Source organism: Mustela nigripes, chromosome 17, assembly GCF_022355385.1.
Source record: "Mustela nigripes isolate SB6536 chromosome 17, MUSNIG.SB6536, whole genome shotgun sequence".
Lineage (NCBI taxonomy): Eukaryota > Metazoa > Chordata > Mammalia > Carnivora > Mustelidae > Mustela > Mustela nigripes.
This window is the reverse complement of record NC_081573.1, coordinates 22,621,552-22,632,874: the sequence shown is the minus strand read 5'-3', so window position 1 is coordinate 22,632,874 and position 11,323 is coordinate 22,621,552. Positions and strand designations below refer to the sequence as shown.

Genomic DNA, 11,323 nt, shown 5'->3' with positions numbered 1-11,323 from the left:
AGTCAGCAAACATATCTTTAAAAAAAACCCCTACTAGGGCATGTATATACTGTTGTATATATATATATATATATACATATATACACCATATATGTACAAATATATGGTGTGTGTGTGTGGTGCATATATACTCTCAAAGTACTTTCCCTTCCAAAAAAGGCAAAGAAGAAAACAAAAAGAAGACTCTGGCAGTTGAAAGAGGCCCATCCTCTGGGTGCGCACAGCATCCAGGAAAGCCAGGACCAGTGCGGGTTACAGTGAGGGCTTTGAGCCAGCTGGACCTGGGTTAGATCCTGGACCCTGACACTCCATGGAAAGCCCCCAGAGCCTTTTTCAGATCTGAGATGGTTCCAGGCCAGCCCCTGAGTGTTAGTGTGTGCGCGTGTGTGTCGGGGTGGGGTGGGAGTGCAGGGAATCTTCTCCACACTCCCTCTAAAATATTCCCTGCCTCATCCCCACATCTGCCCCCTCCCAAGAAGTTCCCCAACCTCAGCTTTGTCCTGGAAGCTGGGCCTCCCCCTTTCCTTGGAACCCGAGGAGTAAAGCCAGCACACAGCCTTTCAAACCACTGACCCAGGGGCACCTGGTGCGGGCACCTTATGCCAGTTTATATGGGATTGGGCCCATACATTCAGGACACATTAAGTTTGCACCAGGGATTTCCCCAGTTTGCTGGGCTGCCTACCACGCCCACTGAGGGAAGGAGGAGCTTCCGCAGACCTAAGAGTCAGAGATCCTGAATCAAGGGGCAAAGAGAGAGAGAGGCCTCTCCGGGGAACTGAGGAAAGCGCAAGGGAAGGCCAGCTAAAAGAAGTGCGGGCTGCGGTAGAGGGCTGGCGGTGCACGTGCAGGAGCGCTGCCTGAGCGCCACGGGGACTTCTGTCCAGACTCCAGCGCCAGGCCTAGACTCCGACGTCGAGCAGAAGCTCCGCGAGAGTCCTCGGCGTCAGACCCTGCCAAGGCGAGAGCCGGCCAGGCAGCGGAAGCCCGCGCAGCAGGACGTGGCAGCAGCGGCCCTGAGGGTATCACCGCAGGGGGTGGCGGCGATGGCGGGGATACCGGCTGTGGCCGTGGGGGCCAAGTGGTGAGTGGCGACTTGAAGGCCTCCCGCGCGGGCGAAGCTGAAGGCAGCGGGGCGGAGCCTGCGCTCTGGGAGGCCCGGCGGAGAGGAGACCCGGGGCGGGGCGGGGTCCGGGGAAGAGCGGGCTCAGGCCTCTCTGGCGTCCGTCCGGGGCCGCATCCCAACAGGTGAAGGTTTCAGTGTCCCCGTGGCTCTGGTGAGGCGGGGCGCTGGGGCGCGGTGCCTGGGGGGTCTGCCGGCTGGGGAGCCGAGTCCACGTCGCTGAAGTATTCATTTGCCACGTAAAGACACCGAGGCATGGAGAGGCTGACCTCACGCCAGAAATAAGCTGAAGCAGCCCAGCTGGGGTTACAACCCAAGCAGCTGGTCTCAGGGACCTGGACTCCGGTACGTGTTTGAGCACCCCAGTTACCCGCCTCTCCCTGCCCTCCTCAGTAACCTGGGGTGCGCGTCACCCTCCTCTGCGTCCCAGGTGCGTGGGTGGGGCGGCAGGTGTTACAGATCTGGAACTGTCCTAGGATACCCCGTGAGGCAGCACCCCTGGCCTCACCCTGCGGGGAAAGTTCAGAGATGATCAGGAGTGGATGTCAGAGATCTCCAAGGGGAAAATTCCTACGGTGGGGACTGGTGGCTTCTTTAGCCTTTAAAAGAGGAAGCGGGGGACTTTGAGAGGTTGCAGATGACCTACTTATGGGTCCCTGGTCAGGTAAGGTCGCCCTGCCAGGGCCTATGGAAGACAGAAGGCAGGACCTCCTCTTTGGCTAAGGGAAGGTGGTCCAGGGGACTTGCTCTTTTGATTTTTCGAGAGAAATCAGGAATCAGATGGATGTGAAATCTTATTTTTAAATACTGGCAACACTTCAGTCATTAAAAAGTCTGGGGGCTAATCCGACAGTGCTGGTAGGGTCCACATGCGACCTTTGCACACGGCCTGCAGAGGTGGGGGACACAAGGCTTGCAAGAGTCAGGCCACACAGAGGAGTTTCATAAATTCCAAAAGAGAAGTAGAAAGTACTGAGGATGGCAGGTGAGCAAGATCACTCTGACTCCTTAAGAGGCTCTGCTTTTCCAATATATATATATATATATATATATATATATATTTAAACACAGTGCATGTGGGTCTCTATTAGCTCTGAAGCCTTCCTCTCCCTGCTCTCTCACAATCTGGTCCATCTCAAAAAGCCAGGCTGCAGTCCCAGGGATGGGCTCATCTCCCTCTTCCCCAGAACCTTGCTGTCACCAGCAGACCAGCCTGGTACTTGCAAGAAACCAGGGCTTCAAGTTGGCTTGGTAAAGGGCTCCCCAGTTGGGAGTAGGCATTTGCCTTCCCTGTGGCTGGCAGATGGGCTTTCTGTGACCAGAGCCCGTGTTGTGGACAAATCTGATTCTGAAATAGGTGTGAAATGGGGAGGGGAGACCCCATTCCCACCCTCTGAGGTTTGTCCCCATCAGAGTACTCTTCCTCCCTCCTCCTTCCTTACTGGTTTCCTTGCTGCTCACGGACAAAGGCAAGGTTGGAGTGGGAGGGGAAGCAGGACTGGCTTTCTTCCTCAATCTGGCAGTCCCCGAGAAGTCAGGAGGCTGGGCTTTCCAGCAAGGACTCAGGAGATGGGGTGACAAATCTTTCTTCCACAACAGTCTATTGATGCTCTAAAGTCTAAAATGATTCTCACACAGAAATTAAACCAGCTCTGTCTTGCATTGAGGCAGCCACAGTGCCACGTCTTGCTGTGGTGTGAAGCTGTTGAACTCAGCCAGAGGTGAGCCACATCCTCTTGTGCCTTTCCACACGCCAGGACACCTGCTGGCCCTCCAGGTCTGCAGAGCCCTGGGCTCTTGCCTTGGGCTGGTGGAGGTTGGGAGTAAGTCTTTGCATGATGAAGCCTTATTAGGCCCTGTGCGTTTGTATGAAGACATTCAGAGCAAGTGGGAATCTAGGTTTTTAGATGGACTACAGAATACGAAGTGGCTGTTTCCTGCCTCCTATCCACTCATTTTCTTGCTGTGCAGAAAGTGTTTCTGGAGTGCAGGTCCATTAATGTGCAGAAACCCTGTTTTAGGAGTGGTGTTTGGACAGAGTGCCCTGGCCAGGAAGCCAACCTTGCAAACCATTCCTGGGGTCTTCGCCCACCTGGAAACGGGAAGCTCACTGCCTTCCCCCAGAGGGGCCTTCCCAAGTCCGAACTCCATCTCCCCTTTTTCAGCATAATGACAAATAGAAAGCTGGATATAACCTGGATATAAACTATATGATGATTAGCTGTTTTACAGGAGGATGGTCAGCTTTTAAAAGGTTTTACCATGATATTCATTCCCTTGGTTATCAATATTTGAAATAAAACTCATTTGCATAGCTTTACAGCACCATGGCTATTGGGTAAGTCAAGTCACAGCTTCCATCCCCTCATTTCTCAGTGACTTCTGCCATGGGCAGTCCCTTTGCTGTTATAATGCTATTTTATTATTGTGACCTTCGTGTGTGGACAAGTCATGACCCTCACGTGGGCTGTCTTCCAGGGTGGAGGAGGCGGCATGGACTCTGTCTACAAGGGGTTGCAGTAGTGAGCAAAGGTGCAGGAAGCTCGGAGGTGTGCTGGCAGGTCCAGGGCACATGGTGCCAGAGCGGGGACAGGCACTCCTGACTTCTTCTCCAGTCCCTTGAGCACCCCTGCAGGGCCGGCCCCTCCATTGCTTCTATACCCCACTTGGTCAAAAAGACACTTTGGGGGGTGCTTGTTTGCACTTTCTGAACTCGAGGACTAAGTAGCTGATGTCAGATGTCAGGGTCATGGTCTCTTACAGTCTTGCTGTCCAAAGTGGGGTGCGCTTGTGGAGAATCACTGACTCAGAACATGGCAGGGGCCAGAGCCCAGGACATTAACTGTCTCTTCTGGAATGGCAGAGAGGTTCTGAACCCTGACTGTAGACCAGCAGACCCAGAAAGTTGTTCTTGGGACTCAAAATTCTCTCCCAGGATTGAGAGGATGATTCTACATGAGTGTCTGGTTCTGGATTTTCCTTGTGTTAAAAGGAGATGTAACCAAGAGTTCTTGAGCAACAGAGTCTGCCCCAAACTGTGTCAAGTTCCTATAGGCACTGCTTGCATGAAAAGGGGAGTGAAGGAAAGGAAGTGCCCTTCTAGCCTTGGGTCCAGCTGAAGCCAAAAGGAGAAGCACCAGCTCATGGCCACTTTGATTTTACTTCTGGGTCCTGTCAGGTGGCCCGTCAGTGTTGTGGCTCTCTATGCCCACTGACGCTGAGGCAGAGCCTACCCTGCCCTTGACCTGTGTGCCTACCAGTTTCCCATCATTGTGGCCAACAGTTTACTGACCGCAAGAATTGTTCTAAGGTCATTGTTCCAAAGGTCTGTCTGTCTATCCAAAGACATGCAAATCCCTCAACTACTTTGGTTTATTTTATTCTCTGGTTGTCTCACTTTACTGGTCATCCTTAGTGCCGTCCTGTCCCTGCCTTTACTATCCCCCGTGTAGAACTGGAAGGGCATTAGGAGCATTTGCTTACAGAAAAGCCAGTGGATGGGGGTGCCTGGGTGGCTCAATCGGTTAAATCCTCTGCCTTCCACTCGGGTCATGATCTCAGGGTCCTGGGATGGAGTCCCGTATCAGGCTCTCTGCTCAGCAGGGAGCCTGCTCCCACCCCGACTGCCTGCCTCTCTGCCTACTTATGATCTCTGCCTGTCAAATAAATAAGTAAATAAATCTTAGAAAGAACGAAAAAGAAAGAAAGGAAGAAAGGAAGGAAAAAAGGAAGGAAGAAGGAAGGAAGGAAGGTAGGAGGAAAGAAAGAAAGAAAGAAAGAAAGAAAAGCCAGTGGTATCAGTAACAGAACATTTATTTAGAGCCATCAAGTCTCAGGGCTGCGTGTTCCAGACTCATACCAGGAACTTTGCATCCATTCCCCTCAGACCTTTCCAGAATCCAGCTTGTAGGCGGTTTAGCTCCCTTTACAGGTGAGGAGTCTGTTCAGGGTCACGGGGCAGACAGGTGTGGGCACAGGCCAGTGTTCTCATGGAGCCCAGTACTTTCCCCTTCTCACGCTTGGCATGAGCTCCATTGCCCTGTCACACGACAGAAGACTCGAGGCTGGGACATTCTGCCCTCTGCCAGGCTCTGTGCACTGGGGCTGCCTGAGCCAGCAGGAAGGCTGCAGAAAAGAGAGAGGACACGCTTGCCTCACTTGTGATGAACAGATGCAGCTTGTGGCTGGGCCTGTTCCGTAATCTGTCATGAATGAGAAGTTATGCAAGGAAGACCTCTCGTGCATTCTGCGGGTTCTGTGTGCTTATTAACTAGCAGCTCCCCGACTTCCTCTGTGACAAGGAACCCATCACGTTGCTGGGTGCTGTCGGTTCCGCATACAGCAGAGCTCCTGTTCTTTGCATGAGGCTGTCCTCCAAACTTTAGCAAGAGTGACATTTGGGTGCACATACTCTGATACTCATTAAGAGTTTCCCTTTGAAATGCTTCCTTCGAGGCTCGCCAAGAAACCCTGCTTGATGAAAGACATCATGAAGCTGCTGTGCTCCATCTCTGAGAATCAGAAGATGAAGGTGGCTGTCAGGTACTCTATGGAAAGCGCCCTGATCACAGGAGGTGTGGTCTTCATCAGTGGTCTGCTCGGGGGTCCGCTCGGACTAGCTGTTGGTACGTGTAATCTTCCTGAAGGGGCAGCCAGCCGAGGGGGTGTTGTGAAAAAGTCCTTGAAACCACAAAGATGGGGCACCTGGGTGGCTCAGTTGTTAAGCATCTGCCTTCGGCTCAGGCCATGATCCTAATGTCCTGGGATCCAGCCGCACCTCAGGCTCTCTGCTCAGCGGGAAGCCTGCTTATCCCTGTCTCTCTGCCCCTGCTTGTGTTCCTTTTCTCCCTGTGTTTCCCTCTGTCAAATAATAAATAAAGAGAGAGAGAAAGAAAGAAACCACAGAGACCACATAGAAATCCCTGTCCTGTGAAAGATGTTTGTCGAGTTGAGGTGGCTTCTGTGACATGGTCTTTGTGGGCTTAATTCATCCCATTGAAAACACAGCTTCTGAGTGTGATGGTCTCAGACACGCAGGGCATTCTTGCAAATGACATATGACTCATGCAGACCTGGAGGGCACCTCTCCCCTCAGGGATGTGTCTGGACCTCTGACGATATAAGGGTGTCCTGGGTCCCTTGGATGCTCTCCTTCCCCTGTCACCATTACATGTCACTGCAGAAGGGAAGCAGGGAGGAAGCTGGAATTTACTGAGCACCTCCTAGGAGCAGATGCTGTCTGGTCATGTTACATGAGCTCGTTCAGGGAGACCACCCCATTCTGAAACCAACAGTCTAATGCAGCAAAAGCAACAAACTATCCTGTCCCCCGCTTTTGCCACCTGCTTCAACTTGAGAGACAGTTTTTGGCTATGAATGAGGGTTTGGCTGATTTTCACATCATTTCTTGGAGCTGGGATGGGGTTGCTTCCTACGTCTTAGGAGTAGGGAGGATTCTGGTGTGGTCTCCCCCTTGGGCCAGGTGGCACCAGAGAGCGGGCTGCTGTGTGGGTCTGATGTGAGGAGGGGCGGGATTACACCTCCTGTGAATTCCCTCAGATGGACCCTGCAGCATAGGGGTTGACAAATGCATGGTCTACTGCACTGGGCTTAGCAGATACCTCACTGAATGCCTGCTCTGTGCTGGGCAGCCTGTGCTGGGGACATGGGAGAGCTCACAGCACTGCTGCAGTCCTCCCATGAACACTGGCTGGAGAGGTGACTGCCTGTCTGCTTCTGTTTCCAGCTCCCGGCATGACTTCCTGCCCTGTTCTGCCTTTCTGTGGCAGGATTGGTGTTCAAGGACATTTCATGATGCAGAGCTCACACTGGGGAGTAAATCAGTGTGTGGGTGACCCCAGACCTTCCACTATACATTTCCCTTTCCCATCTGTGAATTAGGGAGTTGTAACCTCAGCCTCTCGCCATCTAAGGAGCAGCCAGTCGGGGAGGAGACGTGGCCATGGCCTCCTTCCTCAGTGACATTCTTTATCTCTGTCCCTGTCCCCCCATCTAAAGTGCTCAGGGGAGGGCTTGATGGGCTCATTTGTCCTAGAGCTGTTCCCAGATGCCATAGTGGGAGCACATATCTTATTCAGATTCTGTCAGAGCTGGTAGAGAACAGGACGTCTGCCAGGGGAACCCGGGGATTTGCTCCTTGAAGCCACTAGTCGTGGGCGGAGCATCATTTTACCCAGAAAACCAAGGAATTTTCTCTTGTCCAAAGAGTTAGTAATTTGCTGGTCGATATTCCTGGTGATTGTTTGCATGAAGTGCTGCTTTAAATCAAATATTGACATTCTCAAAAAGGTTTAGTGCAGTTGATTGAAATGTTTGTCAGCTCTGAGCTCTTCATGGGTGTCATGGGCTAAAATTCAGTAAAACCTGTAAATGACTGGTTTCCCTTCCCCAAATCCTCCCTTCTTTTGGAGCAGAGGGGAAGGCTGACTAGGGGCAGTGCTCATTCTCTTGGGCCTGATGCTGGCCTGGGCTCAGCCCCAGGGGAACTGTGTGCCTCCAGATGCCTCCACACTTGGCTTCCTGAGAGGGTGCAGCTTTTACTGCCTGCTGGCGGGGTCCAGCCCACAACTGGGTTCTCTCCGGCCTGGGCTATATTCTCTCAGATAAACCTCTAATTCTGCAGCAGTAGTAGAATTACAGACACGTTGGTGAGATTGTGCAGAGAACGCCCACATATCCCTCACCCAGTTCCTGTAACATTACCACCACAGTGCATTTGTGAAAAATAAGAAACCAACACTGACGTGTCCGTACTAACTGGTCTCCAGACTTTCTTTGTACTTTGCCCGTTTTTGCATTACGATCCTTTCCTGTCCCAGAATCCATCTCAAGGGATCACAGAGCATTTAATCCTCATGTCTCCTTACTCCGTCTCCCCAGCTCTGTGACAGTTGCTCGGACTTTGCTGCTTTCATGGCCTGGGTACTGGTGAGGAGTCCTGGGCAGTTATTTGTATAATGCCGACCCAAAGCAGCGGAATGCCTGTTTCATTTCAGGGACATGTGACACCGACAGCCTCCTGGACTGTGTCCACCTTGATCGACTGGTTAAGGTTGTGTTTGCTTGTTTGTCCACTGTGGATTCAGTGTCTCCCCTTTCCATGCTCTGCTCTTTCAGAGTGAGTCGCTAAGTACAGCTGGGCTGTATCTATTAATATCTGATGACTGCTATTTAATAATCATGGAACTTTTTCCAGGATACACATGTGGGATTCTGTGTGGTAGCAGTGGGCTGGCGAGGGGTAGCCCCCACCCCTTAGACACGATCCTGTTCTTCATCACCCACAGGCTCACTCAGTCCTCTTCACTCCTCTCAGCTACCTGCCTGTCCCTGGAGGGCACCTGAGTTGGGGACCCCTGCCCCAGGGCGCCTTCCTTAGCAGACCTGCCCCCACCTGATCAGATAGAACTTTCCCTTGACATGAGGGCTTCAAGTCCCAACATTGTGCATCTGAAATTTGATCATAAATTTACCTTTAAAAATAATGGCTATGCCTTTTCGGGGTCACAGGAAGAGAAATAATTGAATGAGTTATATTCGATAGTTATCATCATATAACTCTTGAGGGCTGGCGTGAAAAACAGGTGCTTTCTGAGGAAAGGTCTCCTTCTGTGTCCCCAGGATCCTTTAGTCCCAGGATTTCACTGGAAATTTCCAAAGTTCAGGGGCAAAGAGCATATTATGGGGAAAACTCAACCTCACCACTGAGATGATTCTCCTTGAAAATGCACTGGCTTCTCAGCTCTGTCCTTTAAGATGAGAGAGTTTCGTGGGAAGCAGGAAACCTGCAGACCCTGGAGATTTCAGTTCTCAGAGCTGTGAGGTGGGAGATGCTTTGTGCTGCATCTGTGAGTCTAGAGCTTAGGGAAGGGCAAGTCTGGATGTCAGTTATCTGAGCCAAATGGACTGATGACCCCAGAAACCTTTGTCCCCCACACTGTGGGGTGGAGCGGACACGAAGCCAAGCCTGTTCCCGCCCATGTGTGAATGTGCTCACTCGTCACGGCGGTGGACATGCTCCCAGCAAGAGCCTGAGGCCACCATTTACGAATAAGGACCAACTAACTGAACCTTCCTTGTTTTTTTAGGGGGGGCTGTCGGGGGACTCTACAGTGCATGGATGACAAGCGGACGGTTTGAGCCAATTCCTCAGATCATAAAGGAGCTGCCGCCCGCTGAGCAGCAAAAGCTCTTTAATGAAGCCATGGCCATCCTCGGGCACCTGGACTGGATGGATGCTGTGCAGCTGACCACACTGGTCATGGGCAGCGAGCCCCTGAAGCAGCAGCTGCTGGCCATGGTGAAAGAGTTCCTCAAAGGCCTGTACATTGACTACAGACCTCCTCCTGGGATGAGGAGGCCACTTAGATGATTCTTTGACCCACAGGACGGTGGGCCACTTAGACAGTTCTCCTTGGGGGTGTCTGGGTGGCTCAGTGGATTAAGCTTCTGCCTTCGGCTCAGGTCATGATCTTAGGGTCCTGGAATTGAGCCCCACATTGGGCTCTCTGCCTGGCAGGGAGCCTGCTTTCCCCTCTCTCTCTGCCTGACTCTCTGCCTACTTGTGATCTCTGTCAAATAAATAAATAAAAGCTTAAAAACAAACAAACAAAATGAAACAAAACAGAACAAAAAAACCCCATGGTAGATGGTTCTCCTAACTCATAGAGGTGAATGTGGAGTTGGGGAAAGTCTCTCCCATTCATTGCTCCTGTATTGGGCCCTACTGTCCCAGACCCAGGGGACACAGGGTCCTACCCAGAGTTCTAGCCCCTATGTCTGCTGAAGCCCCTCCCTTGGCCACACTGCCTTCATTTCTGGGAAAAATCCTGACCCAACTTCTGGGTAGTTTTGGGTCAGATGGAGCAGATCTTGCTGAGCGAAGTCAGTGTGGACTAGCTGAGTCCTGGGGTGACTGTGAAGGGCACTGGCCCTGAGAGGACAGGCCAGACCTCAAGTCTTATCTCCCCTAGGAGGTAAGAGCACTTTCTGGGCTTTCCCCTCAGGCTTGCCTCTTGGCTTCTCTGATTTTAGTATTCTTACTTCTGTTTTCTTGGCAAAAATCTTCATTTTTAAAAAATTTTGAATAGGTGATACCAGCCTGGTACTTTGAAGACTCCAGATGGTGCAAAAGGAAATCAGGACTTCCTCTGGCATGAACTCTGCCCCAGGCCCTCCCCAGAGGCAGCCCCTGTACCGATTTCTTGGGCATTTCTTAACTCAGTTTTTACATAGTCCTTGAAAACCATTCATTTCCTTTTATTTGTCAATAATGTTTATTGGTGAAAGTTTAGAACAATCTATCCAGAAAAGGATAGTAACAACATGACAAATTTGACCACCCAGAAAATCACCCTTAACACATTTGGTATGTTTCATACAAACATTTTAATGCTGTGTATGCGTCTTTCCAGCATATATACATTCTCCCTGTTTAGACCTGTTTGAATGCTTTTACCAATTAACATTTAATAACATTTGTGATGAAGTTTAAATTCCTTGAAACTGTGTTTCCTGGGTGTATAATATTCTGTCGTATTTAGCCCTATCCCTGGTGTGGTTTTCATTGCTACGATGAACAGTGTTGTATTAACATTCTGCTTGTGCTGTAGTCTGTAATAGTCTTTGGGATAGATGCTTCAAGGTGAAATTGCTGGATTAAAAAGTATGTAATATTTTTTAAGCTTGTTAAATTCTGTCAAAATTCATTCAAAGTTGCCACTATTGACAACTTGCTCTCCTTGCCACAGAGTCTGGGGGTACACATCTCACCAAGAAATGGGATGATAGTGTCTTTTATGTTTTTGTAACAGATTTTATTTATTTCTGCAAGAGAGAGAGCAAGAGAGAGTGAGCATGAGCTGGCGGGAGGGGCAGGGGGAGAAGAAGACTCCCTGCTGAGCAGTGAGCCTGATGTGGGACTCCATCCAAAGACCTGAGATCATGAACTAAGCTGAAGGCAAACAGTTAACCAACTGAGCCACCCCCCAGTCACCCCAGGATGATAATGTCTTGAACATTATTGATTTGATGGGTGATTACAGACAACTTGGTTTGATTAGTTTTTCTTTGCTAGTGGGTGTGATAAGGCCGGGTTCATCTGCCTCTGGCCATTATCCCAGGTGGGGTTGAAAGCCCCCAGACCCCCATTGCTGGTTCCCAGCAGAGGGTGAGGTGGCC

The 11,323-nt window shown here is 50.9% G+C and overlaps 1 protein-coding gene across 2 annotated transcripts; it reads left to right on the top strand.

The window, feature by feature from the left end:
* Positions 1-714: 714 nt before the first annotated feature.
* Positions 715-10,826, top strand: LOC132005374 (protein C19orf12 homolog). 2 transcript variants are annotated; one of them, XM_059382431.1, is made up of 3 exons: positions 715-1,084; positions 5,579-5,748; positions 9,232-10,826. In XM_059382431.1, the coding sequence occupies exons 1-3, from the start codon at positions 1,047-1,049 to the stop codon at positions 9,513-9,515; spliced, it is 492 nt and encodes a 163-aa protein (XP_059238414.1). In that variant the 5' UTR covers positions 715-1,046; the 3' UTR covers positions 9,516-10,826. The 2 variants fall into 2 exon arrangements, with proteins under 2 accessions (XP_059238414.1, XP_059238415.1); XM_059382432.1 differs by lacking the exon at positions 715-1,084 and adding an exon at positions 1,186-1,468.
* The last annotated feature ends 497 nt before the right edge of the window (positions 10,827-11,323 follow it).